General features: G+C 59.6%; 7 protein-coding genes across 7 annotated transcripts; 5 read left to right on the top strand and 2 right to left on the bottom strand.

Annotated features, from left to right (window-relative positions):
• Nucleotides 1-2187: 2187 nt before the first annotated feature.
• On the top strand, nucleotides 2188-7946 carry THITE_2072089 (uncharacterized protein; the record flags this gene model as incomplete). Its single annotated transcript, XM_003648510.1, has 5 exons — nucleotides 2188-3123; nucleotides 3179-4456; nucleotides 4519-4605; nucleotides 5609-7324; nucleotides 7446-7946. Exons 1-5 carry the CDS (start codon nucleotides 2341-2343, stop codon nucleotides 7944-7946), a joined length of 4365 nt encoding a protein of 1454 aa, XP_003648558.1. The 5' UTR covers nucleotides 2188-2340.
• Nucleotides 7947-9105: 1159 nt separating this feature from the next.
• On the bottom strand, nucleotides 9106-11242 carry THITE_2106159 (uncharacterized protein). The gene is made up of 7 exons (XM_003648509.1): nucleotides 10876-11242; nucleotides 10778-10799; nucleotides 10453-10713; nucleotides 9850-10293; nucleotides 9685-9785; nucleotides 9522-9621; nucleotides 9106-9382 (listed from the first exon to the last, which is right to left on the bottom strand). The coding sequence occupies exons 1-7, from the start codon at nucleotides 11035-11037 to the stop codon at nucleotides 9147-9149; spliced, it is 1326 nt and encodes a 441-aa protein (XP_003648557.1). The 5' UTR covers nucleotides 11038-11242; the 3' UTR covers nucleotides 9106-9146.
• A 1579-nt stretch (nucleotides 11243-12821) lies between these two features.
• On the top strand, nucleotides 12822-15773 carry THITE_2060441 (uncharacterized protein). The gene is made up of 7 exons (XM_003648508.1): nucleotides 12822-13219; nucleotides 13301-13392; nucleotides 13486-13659; nucleotides 13753-14193; nucleotides 14264-14685; nucleotides 14759-14849; nucleotides 14930-15773. Exons 1-7 carry the CDS (start codon nucleotides 12940-12942, stop codon nucleotides 15143-15145), a joined length of 1716 nt encoding a protein of 571 aa, XP_003648556.1. The 5' UTR covers nucleotides 12822-12939; the 3' UTR covers nucleotides 15146-15773.
• Nucleotides 15774-16501: 728 nt separating this feature from the next.
• Nucleotides 16502-20501, top strand: THITE_2072080 (uncharacterized protein). Its single transcript, XM_003648507.1, has 4 exons — nucleotides 16502-16650; nucleotides 16734-17595; nucleotides 18978-19264; nucleotides 19376-20501. Exons 1-4 carry the CDS (start codon nucleotides 16584-16586, stop codon nucleotides 20269-20271), a joined length of 2112 nt encoding a protein of 703 aa, XP_003648555.1. The 5' UTR covers nucleotides 16502-16583; the 3' UTR covers nucleotides 20272-20501.
• Nucleotides 20502-23693: 3192 nt separating this feature from the next.
• Nucleotides 23694-24416, top strand: THITE_2169110 (uncharacterized protein). Its single transcript, XM_003648506.1, has 2 exons — nucleotides 23694-23937; nucleotides 23995-24416. The coding sequence occupies exons 1-2, from the start codon at nucleotides 23874-23876 to the stop codon at nucleotides 24294-24296; spliced, it is 366 nt and encodes a 121-aa protein (XP_003648554.1). The 5' UTR covers nucleotides 23694-23873; the 3' UTR covers nucleotides 24297-24416.
• Nucleotides 24417-24458: 42 nt separating this feature from the next.
• On the bottom strand, nucleotides 24459-26006 carry THITE_2106139 (uncharacterized protein). Its single transcript, XM_003648505.1, has 2 exons — nucleotides 25116-26006; nucleotides 24459-25020 (listed from the first exon to the last, which is right to left on the bottom strand). The coding sequence occupies exons 1-2, from the start codon at nucleotides 25755-25757 to the stop codon at nucleotides 24622-24624; spliced, it is 1041 nt and encodes a 346-aa protein (XP_003648553.1). The 5' UTR covers nucleotides 25758-26006; the 3' UTR covers nucleotides 24459-24621.
• A 292-nt stretch (nucleotides 26007-26298) lies between these two features.
• THITE_2106137 (uncharacterized protein) lies at nucleotides 26299-27564 on the top strand. The gene has a single exon (XM_003648504.1). It carries the CDS (start codon nucleotides 26541-26543, stop codon nucleotides 27531-27533), a length of 993 nt encoding a protein of 330 aa, XP_003648552.1. The 5' UTR covers nucleotides 26299-26540; the 3' UTR covers nucleotides 27534-27564.
• The last annotated feature ends 381 nt before the right edge of the window (nucleotides 27565-27945 follow it).

Here is a 27945-nt window from a genome sequence, read left to right as displayed (position 1 = left end):
AGATTGAGACCCACAACGTTTCGTGGTCTGGGCTCCCGTTCCTTCAAGTCTTCAGTATCGCTGCAGGGCATCTGTGGATTTCCACAGTCTTCTCATGTTTTTTTCGCCGTTGCCCCGCTCCCTCGGTGGAGCAAATAGCAGGTCAGCTCTGTTTACTCAAAGGCATCGACACCGGGAAATAACCCTGTGGCTGATGTTGCGGCGTTTCTGTGCGAGAGCTGTGTATGGTCTCCTTTTTCCCTAGGAAGCAATAGCAATCGTGACAATAAACAGACAACAAAAATCAAAATAAAAGTCCCGACGGTGAACTGAATTGTCAGTCATGGAGCTCGTACACAATGAGTGCCGCTCTCCCTTCTTGTCTTCCGTGTGACCGTTCTCACCTTGCTCAGCAGCTTTCACTTGCACACGGAGTTGCTTCAAGTCTCATGTCCTAGGTTCTAACGTGGTGCCCAGAACTAACCCGCCGTCGGGGATCAGGACGGTCTGGGGGGGCGGATGGGGGGAGATCGCTGGCTGGGAATCCAATGCGACATACCACAAAAATGTAACCCAATGTCCTGGCCGTGTCTGAACTCTCCTTGCCGTCTGTATTAATGAGCACAACAGGCGCGTAGGGACAGAACAAGAATGGCCGGCAAAGTGAACACAGACTGGAACGAGACAAGGACAACTTACCGTAAATGGGGATGACTGGCACCACAACAGTATTGGTGGAGGGGGCTGGGTGACGACCAGTCAGGTAGGACACAGAGCAGGCAACTTGCAGAGCACGGCTCAAAGAAGCGAAGAGCACAGGGATAAGACAATATGAAATATGGCCAGGCAACCCATTGGGAGTGTCTGGGTGCACGGCGCAAATGTCTTGTGAATCTTGCGGGGAGCAAGATGGACAACTGCCACCGGGTTTGTGACCGATCCTCCCTGGCACCCATGAAGGATATTCAGGCTGCTGGTGCCTGGGCCGGGCCGAGGGTTAGGAAAATGATGCTGCCGGAAGGCCATGACCTGACCTCGAGGACCTATCAACGGCTCCTTTTCGTTCATCCTCTCGCTAATTATGTTGACCCAGGGATAGTAGCCAATGCTGAGAGGGTCAGCCCAATGCTTGCCTGATTGATACTGGGAACTAATCGAGTGAGGGAAGAAATGGAACACCGTTCCCAGGTGAAGACCCACTTACGGTCTAGAGCAAAGACCATACGATGAAATGTACTTTGAAGCAAGAAGATGACTGGGCTGCCAAAGGTGCCTGCTTGGAGAGGCTGGCACCGCGAATGAATTGGTTGTCCGATCCGGGTCCTTGTCAGGTGCTGTTGTTCGCGGGGCTCACTCTCCCGGCGCCCTACAGCAGTTATTCAACGATGATGGCATGGATGTGCCTTTGAGAACCTGAAAGAGGGGAACCGAGAAAGGCTCCGACTAGACCCCTCGGGGACCCAACCCAGGGGAAGGGAAAGGGGCAGAGGACGAGAAGGTAGAGAAAGAAGGAACGGGAGAGGGGAACGAAAATAGAATAAAGCTGCACCTCACTGACGCTATTTGATTTAGACCCCCTTCACTCACTGAAATCGTTCACCGCTTACAACAACCACATAGATACTGCACATAGAGAGTGCTCTCTTGAAACCGCATCATTGTTCCTGGTTAAGGTGACATTTTGGTTAACTAACGTGTCCATCAAAGCCTAGGTGTCCGAAGACAGCTCAACCATAGTCTGGGATCAAGGTTCTCGACGAGTCTGGCTCAAGTTTAGTTAGCGTGAGATGAGCCGGGTCACTTGTGTACAGTGAGCAAGCCCAGCAATCAAGGCGCCAAGCGGTCGCTCAAAAAGGAAAAAAAAAAAAAAAAAAAAGGTGGAAGGGGGGAAGATGCGATTGACTGTGACAAGCTGGTGGGTTGAATGGCGAAAATGGGACTTCCATGGTTCATGCTGTCAAATCTCGCTTCAGACTGGGCCTAAATTGGTGAGGGCGGGTTGCTGCCTAACTGAGGGTGGAACTCGCTGGTCGTAGTGGCTTTTGATGCCTGGCTGGCTGAGCTCAGCTCAGACGGGAGCCCCGTGATTTCGCGCCAACCCGCAGCTGTTGCCTGCTCGACAGGACGCGCTAAGACCACTGGCCGAAGTGCTTATTTACTTCGGACAATCGCCAACCACCACTCCAATCTTTCCTGTCCTCCCCATCCCTCTCGACCCCAACTTCATCTCCTGTCTTCCAAACTCTGCCTGTCTCGTCGCCGGTCGCTGTCACGAACCCCGCCACTCCGAGTGCGGCACCAATTGCGGGCGGAAGGCCCAGAAGCCCACGATTGTGAAGCCTCTCCACTGGGCAGGCGAAGATGCCACCGAAGAAGGCCAAGGGTAAGAAGGCCGCTGCGGCGACGCCAGCCCTCGATGGCTGCAAACTGGCGCTCAGCGGAACATTTATGGGGTTATCGCATGTCATGATCAAGGCCAAGGCAGAAAAGCTCGGGGCCGCCGTGCGCAGCACCGTGACCGACGACACGACCCACCTCGTCGTCACCGAAAGCGACTACAAGAAGCCGTCACCCAAGGTTGCACAAGCCCAGAAGCTGGGTATTCACATTGTCAGCTTGGAGTGGCTGCTCCGTAGCGAGCAGAACGGTGCCCGAGAACCAGAGAAAGACCATGTGCCCGGGGCGTCGGCCAAGAAGGACGCGGGCCCGACGGATGCTGGCAAGCCGACGTCATCCCAGAATGGTGACACGGCATCCACGAGCAGCCGGACGCGGAAGCGAACCTCTCGCCAAGTTGCGGACAATGCCTCCGACAACGAGGCCGAGCCAAAGGCCAAGAGGACGAGAGGGCGCAAGACAACCGCGGCCAAGGCGGACGACGTTGTCGGCGCCAACGATGCCGGCGCCGACGAAGCCAGTGCCAATGACGCCGAGCCAGAGGACGAGAAGAAGGCCAAGCCCAAGGCCGAGCGTACGGTGGGCGATGGCCAAGTTGCCAAGCGCAAGGACCTCCAGATCCCGCTTGACGAAGGATGTGTCTTTGTGACATCTAAGGTCTACATTGATGACTCGGGGGTGATCTGGGACGCTTCGCTGAACCAGACTAATGCGTCGCACAACAGCAACAAGTTCTATCGCATCCAGGTGAGCTTTCGCGGCAAAGCTCCGGCTTGTGATCTCCCTCCTGACGTGCTGGTAGCTTCTGGTGGACCCGAGCGGGACCTACAGGACGTGGACGCGCTGGGGTCGAGTCGGTGAGCGGGGGCAGGTCGCCTGCGCGAGCGTTAGCAGCGTTGACGACGCCAAGCGGATGTTCGAGAAGAAGTTCAAGGAGAAGTCCGGCCTGCTTTGGAGTCAGCGCGGTGAGCCCCCCAAGCCAGGCAAGTACGCCTTCGTGGAGAAGAACTACGACGAGGAAGATTCGGACGAGGAAGGAGAGGCGGACGGAGCCGAAGCGGAGGAAAAGAAGGCATCCAGCCGGGAGCCGGCCAAGTGCACGCTGGAGCCTGCCGTGCAACGGCTCATGGAGCTCATCTTCAACCAGCAGTACTTCGATGCCACCATGTCGTCCCTCAACTACGACGCGAACAAGCTGCCGCTCGGCAAGCTGAGCAAAGCGACCATCATGCGTGGTTTCCAGGCGCTGAAGGACCTCTCGGCCCTCATTGACGACCCTTCCCTGGCTGCGAGCTACGGCATGGCGCACGGGGCGGCCGTCGAGCATCTCTCCAACACGTTCTACTCGCTCATCCCCCATGCGTTCGGCCGGAGACGGCCGCCGGTCATCAACAACCAGCAGATGGTTAAGCGGGAAATAGAACTTCTCGAGAACCTGAGCGACATGAAGGATGCGGCGCTCATCATGAAGACGGACAAGTCTGCGGAGGACGACATCCACCCGCTCGACAAGCAGTACCAGGGCCTCAAGATGCAGGAGATGACGCCGCTGGATCCGACAAGCGAAGAGTTCAAGCAGCTAGAAGCGTACTTGCACGAGAGCCGCGGGGCGACGCACGGCCATTCGTACATGATCGAGACCATCTTCCGCATCGAGCGCCAGGGCGAGCACGAGAGATTCGACAACAGCGTGTTCGGCAAGATGGCGCAGAACCGCCGCCTGCTGTGGCACGGCTCGCGCTGCACCAACTTTGGCGGCATCCTCAGCGCCGGCTTGAAGATCGCTCCGCCCGAAGCGCCCGTGTCGGGCTACATGTTCGGCAAGGGCATCTACCTCGCCGACATGTCGTCCAAATCGGCCAACTACTGCTGCTCGTACTTGTCCGGCGGCACGGCCCTGCTCCTGCTCTGCGAGGCGGAGCTGGGCGACCCCATGCAGGAGCTGATCGACGCCTCGTACAACGCTGGCGAGGATGCCAAAAAGAAGGGCATGGTCGCGACCTGGGGTCAGGGCCGCATGGGCCCAAAAAAGTGGAAGGATGCCAGCTGCGTGCACCCATCTTTGGCTGGCGTGAAGATGGTGAGCCCGTTCTGCCTCGCGAGACGGAAGATCCGGATTGGCTAACTCGAGACTCTTCTCAGCCCGACACGTCCGTCCCGCCCGGAGATACCAATGTCCCAGGCGCCGGGCTGTGGTACAACGAGTACATTTGCTACGACGTTGCGCAGGTCCGCCTGCGGTACCTTTTCAGGCTCAAGATGTGAGGAGGGACCCGAGGCAGGAATCGTCTGGTCGGGGACTCAGACGGAGACATGGTGTTTTTGTTTGTCGCTTTGCGATTACTGGCGTGGGCTGGTTGACGAGGTAGCTTCGGCTTCGGCTTGGGCTTGGGCTTGGGGCGTTCGCGGGCTTCGGATCTTGTGTTGCTCTCGGTGACTTCTCCGTGCATCTTGCTGGTATACACGAACTTCAGAGCGATGCTGGGATCTGCACCAGATATTGGCAGGCGCCTGCCACATTCCTGATTGCGTTCCTTGCCCAACAGTTGGTGTCCCGAAACCGGTAAGTATTCTCTCTCGGTGAGCTGACCTGCAGGGCGAGGCAGCTAAAGGTGCCTGAAGCGGTACCTTCCTGAGCCGGGTGTACTGTGATATTGAAGGAGGCCATCGGCTTTGCCAAGCCTGCACCTCAGCGGGTCGCGCCACCCAGACGGGAGCAGTCAATGTGGGCCAATGTGGGCCCTCTCGGCTCGACACTTTTCTTGCCAAGCAAGTTCGCAGAGGCCCCGATCTGATTCATCTGAATGGCTGCTTCACAACCCCACCGGCGGGAAAATGAACGGGGACCGAACATCGGTGCGGTGAGGTGTTCCGTACATATCTTACCTAGGTAGCTCCTACCGTTACGACCGACGTCTCACGGAGTCACGGTTGCGTAGCTCGGCGACGACTGGACCGAAGACGGGAACACACGAAATGCGGGCAGCAACCGAAGGCGCCGACCCGCTTTCGCACGATTCAGCAAGTCACAGACGGCGACACCGAGTGCGGCCTCACGGCGGCGTCACGGCGGCCGGCAGCCGATGACACACGCATACAGCATACGCTCCGCCAAAATTAGAGTCAATCCTCAGTCCTCAGCCCCAGTCCCGATCCCAATCCCAATCCCAATCCCAACCCCGAATCACAGGCGGCCTCCTTCGGCCCTATGAGTGCCTCACCGCGCGCGCAGAAACGGACGGCAAACACGTGCGTGACTTGTCGGGTGCGCAAGGTCCGCTGCGACGGGAAACGGGGCATCTGCACGAACTGCCAGCGGCTCGGATTCGCCTGCTCGTACGACGGGAATGTCGGCGTCGAGGTCGTGCCGGGCGAGAGCCGCGGGGCCGCCATCTCGGTGCCGCGCCGCCGTGTGCGCCAGGCCTGCGAGAACTGCCACGCCAGGAAGGCCCGGTGCAACGGCGCCGTGGTTTGCGACCGATGCCGCGCCCAGGGCCTGGAGTGTGTCTACCGGCCGGGGAAGCGGTCGCTGCCGCTGACGGTGCCGCGCCCGGCGGCCCCGCTTGCGGATCCCATCGCTGCGCCCGCGCCCGCGGCTGCTGCTCCGTCTCCCGGCGGGGCCATGCACGATGACGTGCCCATGGGCTACGGCACCTCCAGCAGCACGGCCAGCCCGGTCGCGACCGGCGCCGAACAGCTGGACCCCGACGACGCGCTTGCCCTGCGCGCCTTCGACAGCTTCTTCCGTCACATCCACCACGTCGCCATGTTCTCCTTCCTGCACCGCCCCTCGCTCATGGAACGCTACCATGCCGGGTTGCTGGACCGCGCGCTTGTCCTCGCCCTGGTCGGCATCACGTCGCTGTTGACCGACCTCGGCCCCGGTATGGTGGAGTACGGCGACCGCTGCATCGACGAGGCCGTGTCCCTGTGCCTTTCGGCGCTCGAGAAGCCCACCGTCCCTCGGTTGCAGGCGCTGGTTCTGGCCATCAAGCACCGGATCCTGTCGAAGCGCTTCTCGGGCGCCTTCATGCTGCACGCCATCGCCAGCCGCTTCGCCACCGCGCTGCGGCTGAACCACGAGAACACAGAGCTCTGCTTCCTCGCGCGGGAGGCCCGCCGCCGCGTCATGTGGTCCATCTACATGATCGACGCGTCCATCTCGGTTGGCCAGCCCGAGTTCGCCCTCTGGCCCGATGCCGAGCACCAGATCCACCTGCAGCTCCCCTGCAACGAGCGCAACTTTGACTTTGACCTACCCGAGCCGACGGAGCCGCTGCGGCCGCCGGGCCCGGACGCGGGCGGCGTCGTCCCGCCGTTGCCGGATGTCCTTGGGCTCGTGGCGCTGCACATACGCCTCCACTGGATGCGCACGCGCATCCTGCACTGCACCTCGAGGGCGGCCGCCTCGCCTTCGGCGGACATGCTGGCCATGCTGCCGAGCCAGCTGGCCGAGCTCGCTGCCGAACTGGACGTGTTCGAGGCGAGGCTGCCCGTGTCGTTCCGCGGGACCGAGGCCAACTTTCGCCTCCGCAGCTACTCGTCTAGGCTCGGAATCTTCATCATGACGCACGTCTGGTGGAGGCAATGCCATCTCGATCTTTACCGTCTGTTTCTCCCGGGCCTGAGGGAGGCACTCGCCCCGGATGCCCTGCGGCGGCTGGATCCCCGCTTTGTCGCGCACAAGCGCCGGAGCTGCTACGAACACGCCAGGGCCATGGCCGACATGTTCTCGCAACTGCTGAGCCTCAGCCACGGGAGCAGCAGCACTCCCGTCGCCGACCTGGACCTGCCGGCCTGCGCCTTCCAGTGTGTCAGAGTGTTGTACCACGGCTTGCAAACCGACGCGGCTGAATCGGGTCTCACGCCGGAGAGTGTGCGGGAACTTGCCGCAGTCTGCCTCCGCGCTGCTCGGCAATCGACCCGGGGCCCGGCATCTGCCAGTGTGGTAGGTTCCTCATTTTGAGAACCTCCTTCTCCCCCTCTCCCCCTCTCCCTTCCACCTCCACCCTTTTTTTCTTACTTGCATTGAGCAAAACCAACTTACGTGCTCTTTTTGTCTCTTGCAGCAAGCAGACATCGAAAGGCTCATTGAAAACGGCCTGGTGCTGCCCGAGATCCCTCCACCTAGTTTACCGGGCCGCCCTCGCGGTCTGGGAGGCGGATTGGAGGCGCCGTACCTGGCACCGCATGCGCCCATCTCCGCCAGCACGGACAACATGCCGCTTGGGGTGATGGCTCCGGCTCCGTCTCCGGCGCCGTCTCCGGGGCCCCAGACGGCGCGCAGCGGAGGAGGGGTTCCGATGACGCTGCCGGCAACGACGCTCTCCCCCATGGCGGGGCTAGGCTTGTCCATGGCGGAGACGGCCATGCCTGCTGCTGCTGCGACTGCTGCCGCTACCGCCGGAGTGGCACCTTCCCAGGCCAGCGCAACGACCAGTGCGAGCAACGCGTTTGAGGAGGTGGCTGACGAATTCAACTTTGGCCCTGAGCTGTTTGGGATGGAGTCGTGGTCGGCATTTTCGCACGGCTGGATGACCGAGATGGGAGGCAGTAGCAGTATCTCATGATACCCCTGCGATGCAAATGTTGGTGCGTTTGTGCTGTGTGGGCTGGTGGCCTCCACTCCGACGGGAGGATGAACGTTATGTTTAAATGGCTCCGGGGGTCGATGGCGCCATTTGGGGCGCAAATGCCGCCATTCCACGTGCCTGTGGGGGTTGCATTGTGGGCGTCCAATGTGGCGCCTCGCAGTTTGGGGGTGGCTTTTTTCGACAGTTGACACGGGTGAAACGAGCACGAAGACGGCAAATGTTGCGTATAGATGAACTTGAATCCCATACATAGAACTGCCTACCCAGTTACATGTCCTTGGGCTTGTAAACATCCTGCACACATCAATCTACCTAGCTCAGTCTACGGGGTACAACAAAATCCTCCACTTTGTGGCCTCGCTGGTCCACAGACGATGCTTCGGCAGAGCACTGCAGACGCACGACGGAACACAGTTGTAAGACAACCTTTGCAGCTTCTGGAGACTCTCACCGCAAGAGCGGGGTCCAGCTGGCCTGACGGGCTCCAAAGCCACGACCGTGACCCTCTCGCCCAGATCAGCCATCTGCTTCCAACTTCGTAACTGCTAGTTTAGCGTGCCAGCGCCCCGGCGCCCCGACATGGCAAGGCGCGATGCTCCCACCACGAGCAAGGTCACCGCTCACGCCGGCGAAAACAGCGACGATGTCGCGCGTGACACTGCGAGGAGGCCATGCCGGTAAGCCATGTACGTGTTGGCATCGCCGAGCAAGGAGAGGACGAGGCTTGCGACCACGGCCCAGTCGACGGGCACGATGACCAGACGAACCGGGACCCAGGGGCAGGTAATCCAGACTGTGGCATACTTCTGTGTCCTCCTCCATGGACAAGGGGCAGGACTGTCTGGTGCCCCCGGCAAACGCCCCGGTACGACGGACGGCGCCCGGCCATGCGGACCGGGGCACTTTCCTCGAGACAGCACGCTACGAAGCTGGGCCCGAAACACGGTCGGTCTGTGGCACGCGAAAGCAGTCCCGCCGGATCCCAGCCATCTTCGCGCGACGATGCGTCACAGTTTCTGACGTTGGGCAACGGGAGACGTTGTCAACTCGTCTGGGAATGCGGCCTGCTGCAGGCTGCCGGCCTGGCGTTCTGATTCCGCCTTTGTGTAAGCACACTGCCCAGTGGGCGACCAGCGAGTCGTCCATTACCCGGGACCCTGGCTCCCCATTTGTTGTTTATCGCTTGTCTTCCTGGCTTGTCTCTCCGTCTTCACCAGTCAGTCTGAATGAACAAGCACACCTCTGAGTCCAGTGAGCGGCTCGCGTCCTCCTCACCAACAAGTCATGGCGTCCCCAGATCTGAAGCAGATCTAGTATTACGCCCTCAGTTGGTCGGGCGTGATTCTTTTCGGTTTGTTCTAAGATTGCGAGCATTGCGTCTTGGTCCTCGACACTGCGAAAATAGGCGCCGACTGTGGCTGTGTCAACCGCCTGATCCCATCTCCTGTAAATGAGAATGAGTGAAACAAGGAGGAGGGAGACCGGATCGGGTAACAGCGTTGATGGAAAAGAGAAGGAGGGGGGAAAGGGGAACAAGGGGGAATGACTGACACGCTGATATGGCCATGCAGGCCGTAAAGATCCCCGGGGGCGTCCACTGATTCCCATAGCCGATACCGCATATCTCCCGGACGGTCTTCCGGATAACTTCCTGACAATCGACGCCGTGTAAGTGACTGGTCCCTGGCTATGCGAGGCACGGGTTCGTGCAAACCTGGACCTCATCACTCTCGCCGGCGGTCACAGGGCTGCCCGACCGGATGCGATGGTCCAACAAGAAGAGTTTGGCGAGGAGATGATGCTGGACACCGATCACTATTTCGTTCACGGGGCTCAGCTTGTCAGCTTGTCCGTCCGACAGACGAGGAGGGGGACTTGCCTTGACAACTTCGATGATACCAGATCTCCGGAAACACAGCTGAATCTCGGTGTTGTCGGAAGAGTGGTTCGCGGTAAGACCGCGGTTGCCTCTCGGACCAACCTTGGTTCCACCGGAATAGCTCCTCCCACCGGCGGAGGGAGGGGCGGCGTTCGGGGTTGAAGCAGAAGTTCAGCACATCTGCGCAGTGGACTATCGCCCGGTTCGCCCAGGTGTACTCGTCCGTCTGCTCAAGTGACCTATCGACCAGATCGGGGTGGTCGAGGTTCAAGCGCACAGGCTGTCTCTTGGTGACGGCACTGTAGATCTCCTGCCGCAGGGCAACCCAGAATGACGCAGCCCCAAGGGTCCCGGGCTCGAGAAACTCGGTCTCCACAAAGCGGTACATACCCGGGAGGTGGCCCTGGTCAGCCGCCTGGTTGGCAGTATCAACAGGCAGCGCAGCTTCCGTGCGCCATGGTTAGCCTACGGGGCCTGGCCTTGAAGATGGGACTGTCACCCAGCCCTCTTTTCTTCCTTTCTTCCTTTCTTTATTTCTTTTTTTCCTTCTTTTCTTTTTCTTTTCTTTTTTTCTTCGTTTGGCGAGGGGAGGGGGGGACCTACCGTTCATTTCCTCCATAACCTGAAGGATAATCGCAGCAGCGAAGAGGTGCTCGGTCCAGCTAGACTGATACCTGGCGTCTCCCAAGAGGCTGTTGATCATCTTGATGCAGGCATAATTGTATCTGCCCGCGAGCTCGTGGTAATGCCATTTCCGGTCGTCGTTGCAGGTCTGGCTCAGATGCCGCGCTGACAACGCAAACATGGCGTTCAGCAGAATCGGGCTGTCCCGTGCCCGCTGCGGCACGACAGTCTCAAAGGTATCTGTGCGCCGTTGTCAGCCAACGTTGTCTAACCAGCCGCCGAAGCTCTGCGGATTCACACGCACGATTTGGATCGCACAGATCAAGCTTGAGCGAGACATGTTAGCAAGATATACTGCGCCCCAGGGTGGCGTCGGCTCGACAGGAGTTTTTGGGACCTTACCCATACGGCCAGCTTCTGGACGAAGTGGCGGAAGAGACACGCCTCGTCTTCGTCTTCGAGGGGCCATTTCGGCGGCCCAAGCGGAGGAGGCGGGTCAAGCACAGACGAGATCATCATCAGACGCAAGCGAGTCGGCGGGGACGCGGGTTGGAAAGGGGGCATGCTTGCGGACGGCGGGGAGGTCGGCTGGGGGGACGCGGCCTCGTCCGGCCCGCTGTCTGGACTCGAGGCATCCTGGGCGGCCGTCTGGGACTCGTCGATAAACACCACTTTGGGCGAGGCTCAGTCAGGATCCTGATGTACTTGGACACTTGGGCGGGAACCCCAGCACAGAGGGGGAACCCCAGCGCAGAGAACGGGGAACACCAACATCTTCTCGGCGTCTTGGTCCACTTCTGATTTTTTGTAAATCGGTATTTCTCTGCAACGGCAAGGAGGGCAAGTCAGTTGAACGTTCGGCTAAAATTGGGGAGCGTAGGGGGGGGAGAAGAGAATGGGGGAGGGAGCTGCGCGGGGGCGAGGGTGCGTGCACGGCGTGGAATCGTATGGGACCAGTCGCTTCAGCACTGACTCTCGCGAATTTTCAGCCCAGGCGGAGAGCAGACCTCTCCGGAGGCCATGCATCGTCCGCACGTTGGTGTCACTCGATCGCCTGCAGCGTGTTCCACGTCAAAATAGGCACCGGCGTGTTTCACCCGCAAGTGCTGCGGTGGTTTAGGCACCAGGCACCAAACGGTAAAGTGGGGACCTACACTTCAGATGATGCTCTCGGCACCTGACACTGCCCGCCCAAGCGAGCCGTCAGTCAAACCGGACAAACCGACAACGAACGCGTGGGGGATCTCCGCACTCACCATCCAAACTTTGCTAGGCTCCCGGGAGGCGGCCCCGAACCGGACGCGGCGGACGAGGCCGGAGACGTACCGGACGGCGGCATTGCCAAGCCGCTCCAGTTGTTGTGTCGACGTCGACGCCCACGCATTCACGGCACGCCCACGCATTCACGGCCGAAAACTGTCACACAGCATGGTCGAGAGCAGGAGTGAGAGCCGCAGCTGGCCGGTGTTGTCGGGACAGTTCCAGCGAGAGAGAGGCCGAACTCGGGGAGGAAACGGGCGGCAAGCAGCAGGCCCGTGCCGGGGCTGACTGTGGGGATCTTCTCTTCGGCGCAGCGAATGGAACCCGGCAGCCGGCCCCGCTTTTCTGGCCCTCCGCTGCGTACTGTGGTAGGGTAGTGTACGGATTAGTGCACTGTGTACCTCCGTATACTACTACTTGGTCTGCTTGATCGAGTTTCCATGTCAAATTAACTGCAGAGGCTATGTCAGATTAGTTTGTGGGATGCGGAGTTGCTAATTTTCGCCTTGTGCATCCGACGAGCCGTTGGCCGGAGCCATATGCCACTGGAGACTTGTCGCTTTCTGGCCCCACAGCCGCCGAGAGGGAGCACCACAGGCAGGTGCGGGGAAGGCAGCAGAAAACGGCAAGTCCGCAGCGTGTGGCCACAGCGGCGCATTTTTTTTTTTTTTTTTTTCTCAGAGTGCAAAGCCGAATGCAACCTTCCCTTTCCGTCGTGATCTCTCGCTGAGCGCTGAGCGTGCGACGGTGGATGGGCAACCCAAACATCCAACCAACACCACACACCGTTGTCTCCGCATCCTCGGTAGAATGCGTCCACCGAACTTAGTGAGGTAACGTTAGTTAACTCAACCCAGCGATGCAGGGATTGCAGGATGCTTGTCCCTCGTGCTACCCCACCACTCCGCAGTTCTCCCGGTCACTGAACTGCCCACCCGGCCATTGGACCAATGCGAGTCTCGGCCTTTCGAGAAGGCTCTCTCTTCGGCGCTTGGCAGGATGGACATTCGACCGAATTCGTTTTTTTTTAAAAGTGTCGAATTTGATCGCCTTCCCCGTGTTTTCGGGGTGTGACTGGTCGCATAGTAGCACAGTGCTGCTGTTGGTTGCTCTGCCCATTGCTCTGCCAATTGCTCTGCCCGAAACCCGTTCTCGCTCTGTTGCGCACCAGGGGAGTCGACTCGACGCGCGGGAATCGACACCAACATGGCCTCGAAAGAGTCCGCCGACGGGGCTCCGCCCTTGGCCCACGCAACCGTGGACGGCAAGGAGAGGCAGCACGCCCAGGAGAAGGACCAGGCCCAGACGGCGCGCCTCGAGGTCAAGAACCGTGTTATCCAGGGTGCAAAGGCCGCCACGGAAAAGGAACAGAGTATGAGCCTGCTCGAGGGCATACGCCTCTATCCGAAGTCCTTAGCCTGGAGCGCCCTCATCTCCACGTGCATTGTGATGGAAGGATATGATGTCTGCCTGATCAACAACTTTTGTATTCCCCCCTACCACCCCGTTCGTACTTATTTTACCATCTGCCAGGGATCGAGAGCTGAGCTAACTCAATGGCCTCAAGACGCCTTTCCTCAGTTCAACAGGAAGTACGGCCAGCGACTCTCAGGTGACGATTGGGAGGTGCCGGCGCCGTGGCAAGCCGGGCTCAGCAATGTAAGGCCATGCCATCTCATTCATTTTGGGCTGGAGATGGGATGGCAGGCAACGAGAAACCAGACGAACTGACCTGTGGGCCGACAACATCAGGGTGCCAACGTCGGCGAGCTCATCGGCCTCCTGATTAACGGGTGGGTGTCAGAGCGCTTCGGATACCGGTGGACTGTCATGGTGTGCTTGATGCTTATCAGCGCCTGGACCGCCCTGTTTTTCACTGCCCAGAACGTCCAGACACTGTTGGCAGGCGAGATTTTGTGCGGTATTGTATGTGCGCCCATCCCCCCTCCGCGTGTCTTCTGGAGGAAAACAGACTTTCCGAAGGGCGGCTAACTAAAAGGTCACGACTTGCCCCTTTAGCCATGGGGCGTATTCCAAACCCTCACCATCACGTATGCCTCTGAAGTCTGCCCTGTGGCCATGCGCGGTTACTTGACCACCTATGTGAACTTTTGCTGGGGTCTCGGGCAGGTCATCGGAATCGGCGTCATCATGTCCATGCTGGATCGCCAGGACGAGTGGGCTTATCGGATCCCTTACGCGCTGCAGTGGATGTGGCCCCTTCCGCTCGCCATCGGCATCTTCTTTGCTCCCGAGTCTCCGTGGTGGCTGGTTCGCAAGGGCAAGCTGGACAAGGCCAAGGCCGCCCTCTTGCGTCTGACCAGCCTGAGTCGGGATCCTGACTTCAACCTCGACGAGACGGTGGACATGATGGTGCACACCACGGCGCTGGAGAAGAAGACAACCAGCGGTGCCAGCTACTGGGACTGCTTCAAGGGTCACGACTTGAGGAGAACAGAGGTGAGCCCGACCGACCGCGCCGGAGGCACGCCTTGTTAAGGCACGGGGTTTGCTGACTGGAAAGATGAAGATTGTCTGCATGGTCTGGGCCATCCAGAACCTGAGCGGCAACTCCTTCTCCAACTACTCGACGTACTTTCTGAAGCAGGCCGGACTCCCATCCAGGAGTGCCTACGGCTTCGCCCTGGGCCAGTACGGGATTAACATCGTCGGCGTCTTTGGAGCCTGGTTCCTGATGAGCCGCGGAATCGGCCGCCGCTCTCTTTACCTCTACGGTCTGTGCGTGCTGTGTGCCATGCTTCTGGTTCTCGGCTTTCTGGGCCTTGTCCCCGAGGCTCACCGGAGGGAGGCGTCTATCGCGACTGGCAGCATAATGCTCGGCTGGGCTTTGGCGTACCAGCTAACAGTGGGCACCGTCTGTTACTCGCTGGTCGGCGAGATCTCAACACGGAGGCTTCAGCTTAAGACGGTGGCGCTCGGGCGCGTCTTATAGTGCGTCTTCTTCAGCCCTATCCCCCATCTTTGTCATCCCCGCGACGGGTCGGAAACTGCTGACTGCCTGCAGCATCATTGTCGGCATCATTTGCGGCGTTCTCACCCCCTACATGCTGAACCCAGGTGACTGGAATTGGAGAAACTATGCAGGCTTTTTCTGGGTCCGTACCGCCGTCTCTCTCTCTCTCTTCTTTTATTGCGGCGTTTCACGAAGAAGGCTAATCCCGGATGCATGTACCAGGGCGGCATCTGCTTCCTCTGCGTCGTCTACACCTACTTCCGCGTGCCTGAGCCGTCGGGCCGCTCGTTCGCCGAGATGGATATGCTTTTCCAGAAGGGGGTCAGCGCACGCAAGTTCGCTACGACGCAGGTGGACGTGTTCGAGGAGGATGTTGACGCCGACGTTCTGGACAACTACCAGCAGCACACCAAGGTTCATCGTGTAGAGGATCCGTAGTCAGCGCGGAGGTAGGAGCACTTTCATCGCCGCGCCGGTATGTACACGACGACTACCTGGTAGGTAGACAACAGGCGGGGCCAGCAGGACCAGGCACCGCGGATGCTCGTTCAACGGAAGTCATCCGCAACGACAAACCTGTATGCAGCCATTAGAAGCGAAACGCAAAAGAGGCACCCACGTTTCCGTGACGCAGGTTCACATTGAGAGGTACATGTACAATCCCCCCCTGTTTTGTTTGCTGGCGTGGCAGTGTACATGGAGGACTGAGAAGGGTAAAATCGCTGATTTATGATTGGTGCAGATCCTTTTTCTTTCTTTCTTTCTTTCTTTCTTTCTTCCTCTTCTTTTTTCTTTTTTTTTTTTTTCTTTTTTTTTTTGTTCCCGCAGGAACGAGCGGGGTGGGAAGTGGGGGGAAGGGAGCAAAACCATGGTATCAAACAAACCGCTCTGTACTCCGTGTTGTACTTCGAGAAGATGGTACGAGCCTGCCTGGGAATCAGCCCCTGACCTCGTGTGGGATCACCTGGCCGGACTCGCTCGGCCACCCACCACATCAGCTGCAGGCAGACCGGTCAGCCACGAAGATCACCAGTTAGTTAGTAAATGTTACCCAGTTTTCCTTGACAAGGAAAACAGACTCAGAAACCCAAAAACGCTAGTTACTGTGTACGGCGTGAAGAAACTCGGACTCCCGCATGCTCAGCTGGGCGTAAGATACAGTAACGGTACTTATGTTTGCACTTTTGGGTAAAGAAGATACGATACCAGGTAGTTAGTGTACTAACTCATGGTGAGTGATGAGGTGAGTTATGCACTTTAGGCGTAGTTCTCTTCTTGTTCCTTTCTTCTCCCCTCTCCCTTTTCCGAACTTTTGAATCCTCGCTGCATGGGCGGGAATCAACTTTGACACGCGACCGCAAGGGTAGCTTTCCGTTTTCTGTGCAATCATGTAAGCTTATGCGCTGAGACTGAGGTACTGTACTGTACCTGGCAGGTAACTGAGTTATAACCGCTGGTGCGAAGCGCAGTGGCGTCATCAGAGCGCATTTTATGACTGCCGCTACTACCTATCTAAGGTACCTACCTCTAATTTTCCTTAGAATTACCTTCAGATCGCCTGATTTGCCTGCCTGGGCTTCGGCGGTATGCACAACTCGATTATATAGGAGACGGTTCCCTGTTTCGCGTGGCACCTTACTTTGGTGCAGGACGGTAACTGCGGTTAACTATCGGGTCAGCGCCCCACGCTTGCTTGGCAGATCACGACCCCGCCTCCTGTGGCCAGCCAGGGTGCGTGCTCATCTTGCTCATCTGAACACCTTTGCCGACGCTCGATTCGGACACCGAGGAGCAGAGCGAAAGCTTTGCTCGCGACCAAATTTCCACAATTGAATCGTGCGCCTTCGACGAGAGAGCGCAAGTACTCCAGTACGAGATGGCCAGCGGCGCAAACCCGACGCCAACGCATAGCCCACCGGGCCCAAATGCCCCGCGCCCCAAAGGTGAGCGGCGGGTTGAGCTGCTATTTTGTTGACTGATCGTCGGGAAGCGCCTTCGGCTCATCATATTTTTTGCGCCTTGCCAGGCATTCTGAAGAATTCGTACCGCGGCTCGCCGCCACTCTCCCCGACCGACGGACATGGCGGATCGCATCCGGCGGCCCATTCCATGTCGCCCAAGGCGGCCAAGGAGCTCACAATCGCCAACACGCAGTACAACGCCGGCCATCGCCGCCCGTCGTCTGCCGCTGGCTCGCGGCCGGGGGGCTCACGCCGGCAGAGTTCGCTGCCGCCGCACAAGCCGGGAAATGGCGAGGAGGAGCAGGGCCAGCGCCTGAAGTGGGACGAGGCGAATCTGTACCTGACGGAGCAGGAGCGCACCAGCACGATGAAGATCAACGAGCCCAAGACGCCCTATGCCAGGCACTACGACCCTTCCGAGGACCCGTCCGACGTCGACGACGAAGAAGAAGGCGTGGCCGAGCCGCTGGACCCGGGCAGGGCCGACCTGGACCGCGTCGATGGTGTGCCCCGCCGGCGGGGGCAAGCGCAGCAGCGGCGTCGAGCGGGGGCCGCCGACGACGAGATTCCGCGCCTCTCGCTAGGCGAGCCAGAGGAGGAGGTTCCCGAGCCCGAGTTCCCGGCGTCTTCGTCGTCGTCTCGACACCGCGCGGTCCACGTGGACAGCAACGGCAGCGGCCACGACACGGACGGCGAGGAGTATATGGTGGGACTGAGCGCCGAGGAGCGCGAGAAGCACCGACGTTTCGAGGAGATGCGCAAGAAGCACTACGAGATGAAGGACGTCGCCGCGCTGCTCGGGCACCCGGAGCAACTCGAAGACGAGGATGATGACGATGATGACGACAACGACAATGACGACAACGATGGAGAGCGGCGCGGCATCCCGCCTGTGCCACCGCTGCCGGGCCGGGTTAACGGTTCATCGTAATACTAATATCATCTGGGCCTTTTATGATGGTTGTTTCTCTTTCTGGTAGGAGGGCCAAAGCGATAATACTTCGCTACGGAAGATTCGGTATCAAGGGAGTGGACACGCGAACCAGCCAGGCCCGCATGGGGTTGGAGTCGGGAGGAAAGGGGCGGGGAAGAATGAGGGAGAGCGGCGTGGTGTTCTTGGTTTCCACATTCCTGTCGATTTGTTTTGACGCGGAGGTTCGAAGTACAGCAGAGATATCCTAGTGCACCTTTGCACGATGGTTGACTGTTTGGAGGAGGTTGTAAGTCTCAACACGGGCGTGTCACCAACTCCTTTGGTTCCGGAGTGAGACTGAGTCAAGTGCTCCCTGGTGTTCGCCGTTGCGCTGTTCAAGCCGATGATCATGGATTGCTCTCCCAGGCTGAACTTCTTCGTCCAACATTCGATAGTAATAACCGTCGCCGCCAGGCGAGCTCGCAGGGACACACACCATGAACATCGATCTCCAATGCCAAGTTCACAGCAATCCCTTCCGAGCCAGCTCGACCTTTCTCGCGGCCTCGCCAGCCTTGAAGCCGCCCTTCGAGACGCATATCCGCTGCCCCTCGGCGAGCTCGAACTTATCCTCGTGCGACGGCCAGGGGCAGGGACAGTGATGTGGGAAGTGCACGCATGCTGCCGCGGGAACGGTGTCAGCGGGAGAGGGCTGGAGGCCGGCGGGGCAGGGCAGGGACCAGAACCGAGATGCGCACCTAGAGTGTCCGGGCAGAGGTACTTGTCGCAATGCGAGCGCGCATAGTTTGCCCGGTAGACGGACGAATCGCTGGGGACATTCTGGGGCTGCTGACGATGGTGCTGCTGGCTGCCGCCGCCGCCGCCAAACATCTGGTCGAAGAAGCCAAACTGCGCGGAGACGGCACTCGTCAGCGCCAGGAGCAGCAGCGCGAAGAGGCGCATTGTGCGTCGTTTGGGTCTCTGTGGCGCGGTGCAGCGAGGAGACAGGTTCTGAAGATTGAGCTCGGGTAGGTAGGGAGACTATTTGGGCGTGGATGTTGTCTCTCACTTGGGGCCTTTGCCGCACACACACACGGGTTCGAGATCCCGAGTTCTTGACTAGCTGGCCAGATGGCGAGGTTGTATTGTACCGTGGCCGAATTGGAGCCATTCCGCTGCAGTGCAACCCGTCCCTCCGCAGTTAGGTTATCTTATCGGCCACTGAACCCACTCCAACAGCTGCTGACTCAGCAGAAAACTTCGGGCCCAGCAGCAAGGGAGCGCGCTGTGGTCAGGTCAGTTTTCGGGATCGTGGATTGTGTGCTCCGACTGCCCGCCGTCTTTCCGTCCTCCCGTCCTCCGGCGGCGCCTCTTCCCTCAATTGCCCGTTTGCCAGCTCGATTGGCGCGGAGGACGTCTGCGCGTCAAATCCAATGCATCTCGTACGGCTGCAGCGGCCCTTCCAGAGGGCTGCTGCCGCCGCGGTTCTGCGGCCGACAACGACGACGACGACAGCGACGACAAGCCTTGAAGATCGGTTTGCGCTCCTCCGCATTCGCTCGCCGGTCGCCGCCAACGCCGCCGTGGCCGGCAGGCGCTATGCTACAGTCAAGTCGCAGGGCGCCTACAAGCTCAAATCGAAGAAGACGATCCCCAAGAAGATGGGCGCCAAGAAGACTGGCGGTATGTCTCGATCCACGCCGCGGCGCGAGTGAGAAGCTGGGCAAATGACCGAAAGGCCCTGGTCTTGGACAAGTGGCCGGCTTGCTAATGCGTTCCCGTTCACCGCAATAGACCAGTATGTCATCCCCGGAAACATCATCTACAAGCAGCGCGGCACCATCTGGCACCCGGGCGAGAACACCATCATGGGCCGTGACCACACGATCCACGCTGCCGTCGCCGGCTACGTCAAGTACTACCGGGACCCCCAGCGTCATCCAAAACGCCAGTACATTGGCGTCGCCTTCAACCGCGAGGACAAGCTTCCCTATCCGCCGGCGGCGCCCCGCCGCCGCAAGCTTAATATGGTGGCCGTGCCGCGGAAGGTCGAAGAGCCGGTCGAGGAAACCACAGCACCCAGCGGCATCCCGCTCTCGGTCACGCGGCACGAGCCGGTTGCTGAGACAACAACGACAGCCGCCTCCACAGCAGCGGCAGCCGAGCAGAGTACCGCAAAGTTAGAACGACCCATTCCCCTGGTGGACGGGAACGCCGTCGTTGCCAGTCTCGTCCGGGAGAAGCTCAGGAGCAGGCAGATGGGCCAAGCCAGGGCGGAGGCGCGGATGCGCGAACAACAGAAGGAGCTCGAGGCGCGCAAGGCGACACGCGTGTTCCGCCTGCAGAGCGACTACAGCTACCGCGAGACCAACTGGGAGATCGGCCGGCTCGTGGGCGATGCCGGCGTCATCCCTGGCACCGAGAAGACCGAGTCAAGAAAAGCCAAGTTCCGGCTGCGCAAGAGGAGACGCGTTTTCTATTACCGTGGCCTCAAGAGCCGCAGGCTGGCCAAGGCCCGCCGACGTGAGGAGCACGCTAGACGGGTGCGTGCAAACCGGGAACGGGCTAGGCAGCAGGCCGCCGCCGCCGCCGCCGCCGCCGCCGCCGCCGATGCTGCCAAGGCCGCTGGTGCCGCTGCGGCCGGTCCGGCCAAGGTTGCCCAGGGAGATGATGGGAAGGTGGATGCTTAGTGATTTCAGACCATGGTATGGTCCGGGGGTGTGGGCTGCTGCTTCGGGCAATGCATCAGTGCGCCCAGAGTGGCCTTGTACAATAACTTGTTGCAAAAATAGATCCCGTTGTAACGCGCCTTGTTTTCGAGATTTCGGGGCAGGCAGGCGGCTTCACAACGAATTGGCGATCGTGAGTCGCTTCCCTACTGGGTTACGGAGGCACCGAACAATGGTATTCAGTCCATTGTATTGCTTGAGGCCAGTCTCGCCGTGGCTTCAGTGTGCGCCACTCCTCGGCTTGTTTGCTCTCCCTTGCGTCGGTGGAGGCCGACAAGAACGCTTTGGGATGCTGGGAAACAAAGAACACATTGGGCAGCGGCAAATAGCGCCATGTGTGTCGCGTCTTTTTCATTGTTCTTCCTCGTTTGCCGCGGATTGGTTACTGTGTATGTTGCAAGCAGGGTGCCTATTCTCCTGTGCGGTTGAACCCACGTCGCCTCGCCTGCCATATCCAGGGGGGCTTGGACTTGCCTCCTTTAGAGCTGCTCGGATCTCGACTTTTGTTTGCCTCGGTTTCGTCCGCAAAGACGATGAATATTGCTGGGAGCCCCGCCGGTTATCTTCGATGGGCCGAGCATGAGAGCAGGCTCCTTGACAAGGACGGGGTTGGTGAGAGTTCTACCAGCCCCTTATCAGTCGCGAAGGCCGCTTCTGGCTCCGGGGCACATGCGGTCCAGAAAGGGCTCCTTGGCTCACCTCGCAGAAACGGCATAGTGTTGGATGATGCGAACGTTCGGTCCATACTCAGCATGAGAGCCGCATGCGAGTCGCGACAGGCATGGTGTTGCAGCCGCAGCCCTAGCCCAGACAGATATCACGCCTGTGGGAACCCCATGCCATCTCCTCGTCCTGCCAGCTACCCCGAGGACCTGGGCTAACAGCATTCTACAGCACACGTCTCTGACCACATGACCTTGGACATCGCTAGCCCGGGCCAGGGTCTCATTCCGCCGTCGCATTCTGGCTCGTCTTTGCAGTCCGAGAGCTCTGGGACCTCATGGCTGAGCTCGTCAAGCACGTCAGGCAGGAAGCACAAGCTGGATGTCCCTTTTGAAAGCTCACCTACGGCCAAGCGGCGCTTGCTGGCCGAAATGAACACAGCTGACGCCTCGTCCCGGCATTCCGCTCCCTCTGCCCAGCCTAGTCTCGCTACGGACGGGAGTGAACGGCGAGGAGGCGGGTTCCTCAGGAGAAGCGAGACTCCTATCCAGACCATTCTCTCGGGAGGCGAACCTGGCAATAACGGCGAATCACCCTCGTCTGTCTTGTATCTTGGATTTGAGAGCGAGGAACGAGCAGAAGATCCCTTTTGTCCCTATCCGAGTGCTTATTCACATCAAGGGTTGGACGTCGTACGCGCACCAGGGGAGCAGCAAGAGGCGCGCAAAAGTAAAGGGTACTCTTTTCGGCCATTCAAATCACTACCTGCGGGAAGATCTGCAACTCGAGAGTCCAGTTCAGACGAGGAGCGCGCCAAGGGAATTATGCCCTTCCCGGGGCCAGAGAGCGGCGACCGCGCAGGCCGGATGAGCGAGGTTCAACCGGCTTCTCTTACGGAATCCAGTCCTCGGACTGAGCTACGAGGGGTTCTCAGCGCCGAAAACTCAGACGGAAATGGGGGAGGGCAAGCAGAGGCCCGCCTCACGCTTGAAGGCACCCGCGGTGGAGGAGGAGAAGGGGACCGGAACTGCGACACTGGCGACGCAAGCTCCCCAAACGAGGAGAAACCAATTACCATGTGTGGCCAAAGACTGTATTCAGACTGGACAGGACACTGGGGTAAGTTGAGCATCCTCGAAGCCCCTTTCTCCCGCGGCACGCATCTCACCATCGCCCCTACAGACGGTGTGCCATGTAAGATCCCTGGAGCCGGTGCGCTGTTTCCCGAGGGTTATGTCCCGCGTCTTGGCGATCCAGAGCCGTGGATATGCCCGGTGCGGGACTGCCAGACCGTGTTTGCTGATGCGTGGGCTCTCGGGGGGCATTTCAGCGTACGTTAATTCCTTCTTCCAAGGAGGGTCTTTTGGCGGCCCTTCACAACCATCCCTCTAAACTAACGCGGATCCATGCAGGCAAGCCACCGTGCGTGCTTGCTCAACGACAACCTGGATGGGACCATGTCGGTGGTTGGCAAGCGGAAGAGAGCCGATGCAGCTTCCGGTCGGATGCCCCCTATCGTGGTGTCGAGGAACCCCATCGATGAAGCAGCAGCTCCGCCGAAGGCCAGCCCTCGGAAACCCGGCCGTAGGAAGAAGTTGGGCTGCGGCACTGCGGAGCGAAAGAGAACCAACAAGAGGTCGTCGGTACAGGTGGCGGCGGATGCCTTGGTCGCCTCAGCCGTCCGCCCGCCCGCTTTAAGCCTGCCTCTGGCCCAGGTTCCGGTCAACCAAAGCGAGCAGATCGGTGGCAGAGCCTCGCAAATGCTTATGCCAGACAATCCCGAAGAGGTGCTGAGCGTGTCCGCCAATAATGACGACCCCAGCGGAACCGCGCTCTGGCGGTATCTGACGATGTACCTGCCGCGTGACACACAGCTGCCCGACGATCCTTTCGTCCTCGAGCTGCTTCCTCTCCCACGCCACCGCGACCTTCCGCACCGATGGAAATTCCAGCTTGCAGGTGGGCATCCGACGGCGAAGGCGTTTTGCGCAATTCTCGTGTACCTGAGCGGAAGAGAGAGCCGGTCGCCATGCAGTGTCTGCGTCGTTTCGTGCGGTCTCGAAGCAACCAGCATAGATGCGTCCGCGGTTGTCCTTCCCTTCCCGGGATGTGTCACTCTTCCCACAGCCGTTTCCACAGAGCTCAAGGAATATTTCGGAGCCGAGGCCTGTTGCAATCGTTTTTCTCAGTCCGAGGACAGCGCGGCGCGGACAAACGGCAGGGCTCAGTGTTCCCTCACATGCTCAGACCAACAGGGAGCCGTCGAGATGCCATCCTCCCTGACAGGGCAAGCGGACCCCAGTGAGAACGGCGACTCCGGATGCGACAGCGACAGTAGCGACACTACCCAGAGCAACGCGAGCCTTACCTTCTCGCCAGCAGCAACCCTCCGTGACAGTCCCGTCGGATACAAGACAGCGCTCTCGGCCCGCATCGCTGGCAGGGCGAAGATGGTGACTGTCGGGAAACCTAACAACAGGCCGGCACCCGCCGCAAGAACAAAGCGGCAGAGCTCCATCAGACAACTGGCCGCTAAGCTGGGGGCCAAAGCGGCGCGGCGCGAGGTGGCCGTGTACAAGCCGAGGGAGGGCACGCTTGAGAAGGACCAAGCAGCCGAGAAGCAAAGCACAGGAAACGAACGCAGCGGTGGCGCGGAAAGAAGGTCCCGCCGTCTTCTGGCGCAGCGACAGGAACGGCTCAGCCAAGAGAGCAAGCAGGTTGCTAGTATCAGGAGCTCGAAGCAGCGCGGAATTCGCAGCTCTCCTTCCAAGCCTTCCAAGCTCCGGAAAAAGGCGGCCAAAGGCCTTGGCGCCAGCCCCTCGAGCAGCAAGACTGACCAGGCCGCCTCCAGCACGTCCCTGGACACAGAGGCTTTGGCGGGAGCTGCGCCTTCGTCGGTGATGATGGCTGACTGGGAGATTGCCCCTGGCAGGATACAGGTAGGCTCGGGGGCCAACGCGGAGAGTGAGTGCTTTCTTGAATCGCCCCGTCTTCTTCCATCGGCTGACAAGCGCGCTCTAGATGTCGCCTTCTCCTCATCCTTCCTTGCGCAGGGCCGGACGGTCCCCGTTGTAGACGGCGCAACGTTCCAGGTGCTGGAGATCGAGCCGGGAGCAAGTGTGCGGTGGGCGGCTGAGGAGTCCAAAAGCCGGCTCTGCTCTGTCGCTCGAGGCATCATCCGCGTCAGTCTGCCGGACACCGAGTTCCCCATCGGCCCGAACGGCATGTGGAAGGTCAAGCAGGGTGTGTCCTGCACCGTGGTGAACCCATTCTATTTGGGTGCTGTTGTCCATGTCACCACTATCGGGGAAGAATGGTCTTGATGCCGCCAGGAGCCAGCCGTACCGCTACCCTCATTCTCTTCAGCATCTCGACCACCTTGCTCGGTCCCTGCGTGGACATAGGGCGACGGGATGCTCCGTAGTGTAATCGATTCAATCCCCAACCAAATCGTGTTGTAATGATGTCGACGCCCACTGCCGCCATTGAATTCCAAGACAAGCACATGCAGGTACTCCTAATGCCATGGGGTATCGAATTTCTGGTCCCCGTATGTCCGCGTCTATTCCCTTGCCGGATATGCGCCAAACCCAAAGACATGTACGTCGTGACTCCCAGCCAGCCAACCGCAACTCGTCACCCTTCCGGTCAACGGAATATTATGCGTCCACCTGTCCGTGTAGGAAACCGTTCCACGCCTCCTTGCTGCTGTTGGTGAAAGACCCACTGCATGCCAACGCCGCCGCCCTCGAAGCCCGTCCGGTAACGGCGCACTGCTTCGCGCAGGTGGTCCGGGCGTAGAGGTCCCCGGCGGTCTTCGACTTCTGGCTCCTTGTTGGGCGGACTCGCTTCAACGCCTGTATCTGCCTTGGTGGCCGAGGGCGGGGGGCTGGGCAGATCTGTCTGCTTCTCGCCCATCTTGAGGATCCACTCGCCCTGCACCCGGCGTGCGCTCTCGATGATATCGCCAACGAAGACCTTCGCGACCGCGCGCATGGCTATCACAACGTTCTCTGTGACGGATTGCGATGTGGTCGCATTGACAAGCTAGGCAAAAAGCGAAAGGGGTATTAGATTAGCGGAACCGAGCTGGGAGATGAAAGCGTTTCCGCATCGAAGCAGGCATTGGGTTCCTCACTCACCCTTCGGACCGAGGCCTTGCTCAGATTCGCGGCGCGCCAATTCTCATAACGGAGGAACTGGTCCTCCGAAAGCGCGCTGATGAGCATTCCCCTCATGCGGTGTTCCTCCTCCTTTTGCTCCTTCGTCCGGATGTCTGCCGTCGCAGCGACCTCGGTAGGGCCGTCATCCTCGGCCTCGCCCTCGTCGCCGCCGGCGGTCCCGCCAGCCACGCTCTTCGCCGCGCCCCGGCCACCGCCGTCACTAGCACCACTAACGGCCGTGGCTGCCCGCCCGCCGACTGCCGATGGCGTCTGTTCGCGTGCCTTCTCGGCCTTGGATTTGCGCCCGCGCTTTTTTTTCAGCGGCGCTGCGGCGCTCACCTGGCTGCCGCTGACAAGGCTCATGGTGTCGACATCGGCGGACGGAGATCGCGCCTCGTGAGGGACCGCAGTATCGTCTGGCGGGAATGACGTCTGCCGCAGCGGGTGCGCCGATCCGGGTCCCGAAGCCGTCGAGATCGCAGATGCCTTTCGTCGTTTGAGCGGCGGCGGCGGCGGCGCCGGGCCGTCCGCGGCACGCTTTTTATTTGTCGACGCGGTATTGATGCCCGGTAATTGTGTGTGAGGAGGGTACGGCGGAGAGCGCGCCGATGGAGACGACATGTTGATTCATGCGTCGGTTTTCGGGTGTTCGGATGCGACAGTGGGTGAAACTAATCCTCGAGTGGAGGTGGAAGTCCAAGAATACCGTCGTTCAAAAGCGATGGACTTCTCGGAATGGGCAAGAGACGGGGCCGGTTGTTGCAGATCTCGTGTCTGCCCCGAGTTTGCAGCTGTTTGGAGGTTCAAGCCCACCCTCTGCGCGATTGGAGAGTTCCACTGCGCACGCAGCACGCTCGAAGCGGCGCAGTGGGGCCTGCCCCGATTTTCCTCAGAAAGTGTGCCAAAGCCAGGGGTTGGCACTTTGAATTAGAGGACTTTAGATAACGATCAGATTATCTCAAAGGAAGCTACCTTACCCTACCAATTGTTGATGCATCTCAGCAAACGGCTAGCGAAAATACCAATCATGATGGACGTGAAACAATGCCGCGAGTTATTTCAAAACGTCCATAACTGCTGTAAATGCCATTTTGCTCGCTGGGAGGGTATCCAAGGTAACCTGACGTCAGCGCGATAAGATAAGCAAGGCCATTACGGAGTACAGGTATTGTACGGAATACAGCCCTCCGCTTGATGCTGCGAATCCGGGGCCGAAAATTTCGGAGGCGGGCCGCAGGTTCCTCTGACTCCGTTCTTCCCCGGTCCTTTTACCCCTACCTCCCTTTTTCGATCCTGGGAGTTGTACCTCCGTAGTCATCTGCTCGTCGGGTTCCACCGAATTTTCTGTGGCTGTCCCCTTTTTTTCTCGCGCCCTCACCAAGAGCTGCTCAGCCCGGCGACGCAATGGCTCAATTCGATTCCCCCTCCGGCTCCGAGAGCCCCGCCGCGTTGGCCAACGGGGACGAGAACAACAAAAGAAACAAGGCCAAGGCCAAGGGCAACGGCAATGGCAACGGCAGGACGAGGCTGCGCGACGGTGACATAAAGGATCTCAACACCGGCGGCCCCAATGGCACGCGCGCAATCGGAGAGCGTCGGTCGAGTGTCAGCAAGCCGGCCCGAGACTTCCGCGACAAACCGGAGCCGGAGCCCAAGAGGAAGAAGAGAAGAACCGCGGTGGCGCCCGGCGCCGTGAGGGAGGAGGCAGCCACGCCGGGCGACGCGGGCGATTCTTCCACCAGGTCGCCGAGCCCCGTCATCGATTTCGACGGTCTGAGCCGACCCAGCGTGGGGACGCGGGAGCGATTGGAGGAGGACGATGCGCAGAAGGAAAACCGGCTGGCCCGGATGAAAGGTGCCGTCAGGACGCTGCTCGAGTGCATAGGCGAGGACCCCGATCGCGAGGGCCTGCTGGCGACGCCGGAGCGGTACGCCAAGGCCATGCTCTTCTTCACCAAGGGCTACCAAGAAAACGTGCGCGACATTGTCAACGGCGCCATCTTCCAAGAGCGCCATAACGAAATGGTCATTGTTAAGGATATCGAGGTCTTCAGCATGTGCGAGCACCACCTCGTGCCGTTCAACGGCAAGATGCACATCGGCTACATACCGGCCAATGCCGTCATTGGCATCTCCAAGCTACCGCGCATCGCCGAGATGTTTGCGCGGAGGCTTCAGATACAAGAGCGCCTTACTAAGGAGGTGGCCAACGCCATCATGGAGGTCCTCAAGCCGCAGGGCGTTGCCGTCGTCATGGAGTCGAGCCACCTGTGCATGGTGATGCGCGGCGTCCAGAAGACGAGCAGCACCACCATCACCAGCTGCGTGCTGGGCTGTTTCGAGCGCAAGGAGAAGACGAGGAACGAGTTCCTGAGTCTGATTGGGGTAAACCGCTGATTGATGAAACCCGGCGGATTTGGACCTGGGGGGGGGGGGGGGGGGGGCATTATTTTCAACAAAGAGCCGTCATATATGTGTATATGGCAGCGATGCCAGGCAAGCGTTGTCGTCTTCGGTTTCTTCGGGGTTTGCATAAAGCTGGCGTTTCGGCGCTCATGAGAGGGCAGGGGGGTTCTGCAAAGGGGCATACACACGTCGGCATGAATTGGCGCGGATCTCAACATCGGGCTGGCTCTCTGCTTTTATTTTTGCATGGGGGCGGGCTTTTTTTGGTCATTCAACACGGCACTCGCGTGCTCTGAGCCTGGTTTCCGGCTTGGGCCTACGAGCTCATTACACAGATTCCCAGTATATTGCGGTATATAGATGTCTGGTTCAGCCATCGGTTGCGGTTGAGTTCAACCGCCGC

Source organism: Thermothielavioides terrestris, chromosome 1, assembly GCF_000226115.1.
Source record: "Thermothielavioides terrestris NRRL 8126 chromosome 1, complete sequence".
NCBI lineage: Eukaryota > Fungi > Ascomycota > Sordariomycetes > Sordariales > Chaetomiaceae > Thermothielavioides > Thermothielavioides terrestris.
Note: the sequence above shows the minus strand (reverse complement) of the source record. Positions and strands in the feature narration are given on the sequence as shown.

Excerpts from the sequence above, each read along its gene's own strand:
- THITE_2169110 (XM_003648506.1), top strand. The coding sequence starts at position 23,874 with ATGATGGCTGACTGGGAGATTGCCCCTGGCAGGATACAGGTAGGCTCG. Across the intron at positions 23,938-23,994 it reads CTCGGGGGCCAACGCGGAGA|ATGTCGCCTTCTCCTCATCC; the intron begins GTGAGTGCTTTC and ends AGCGCGCTCTAG.
- THITE_2060441 (XM_003648508.1), top strand. The coding sequence starts at position 12,940 with ATGGCCTCGAAAGAGTCCGCCGACGGGGCTCCGCCCTTGGCCCACGCA. Across the intron at positions 14,194-14,263 it reads ACGACTTGAGGAGAACAGAG|ATTGTCTGCATGGTCTGGGC; the intron begins GTGAGCCCGACC and ends GGAAAGATGAAG. Across the intron at positions 14,850-14,929 it reads ACTATGCAGGCTTTTTCTGG|GGCGGCATCTGCTTCCTCTG; the intron begins GTCCGTACCGCC and ends TGCATGTACCAG.
- THITE_2106137 (XM_003648504.1), top strand. The coding sequence starts at position 26,541 with ATGGCTCAATTCGATTCCCCCTCCGGCTCCGAGAGCCCCGCCGCGTTG.
- THITE_2106139 (XM_003648505.1), bottom strand. The coding sequence starts at position 25,757 with ATGTCGTCTCCATCGGCGCGCTCTCCGCCGTACCCTCCTCACACACAA. Across the intron at positions 25,021-25,115 it reads GCAAGGCCTCGGTCCGAAGG|CTTGTCAATGCGACCACATC; the intron begins GTGAGTGAGGAA and ends CTTTTTGCCTAG.
- THITE_2072080 (XM_003648507.1), top strand. The coding sequence starts at position 16,584 with ATGGCCAGCGGCGCAAACCCGACGCCAACGCATAGCCCACCGGGCCCA. Across the intron at positions 17,596-18,977 it reads GGCCGGGTTAACGGTTCATC|CTCGATTGGCGCGGAGGACG; the intron begins GTAATACTAATA and ends CCCGTTTGCCAG. Across the intron at positions 19,265-19,375 it reads GGGCGCCAAGAAGACTGGCG|ACCAGTATGTCATCCCCGGA; the intron begins GTATGTCTCGAT and ends TCACCGCAATAG.
- THITE_2106159 (XM_003648509.1), bottom strand. The coding sequence starts at position 11,037 with ATGCCCCCTTTCCAACCCGCGTCCCCGCCGACTCGCTTGCGTCTGATG. Across the intron at positions 10,714-10,777 it reads TGATCTGTGCGATCCAAATC|ATACCTTTGAGACTGTCGTG; the intron begins GTGCGTGTGAAT and ends AACGGCGCACAG. Across the intron at positions 9,786-9,849 it reads GTATCATCGAAGTTGTCAAG|TGATCGGTGTCCAGCATCAT; the intron begins GCAAGTCCCCCT and ends TGAACGAAATAG.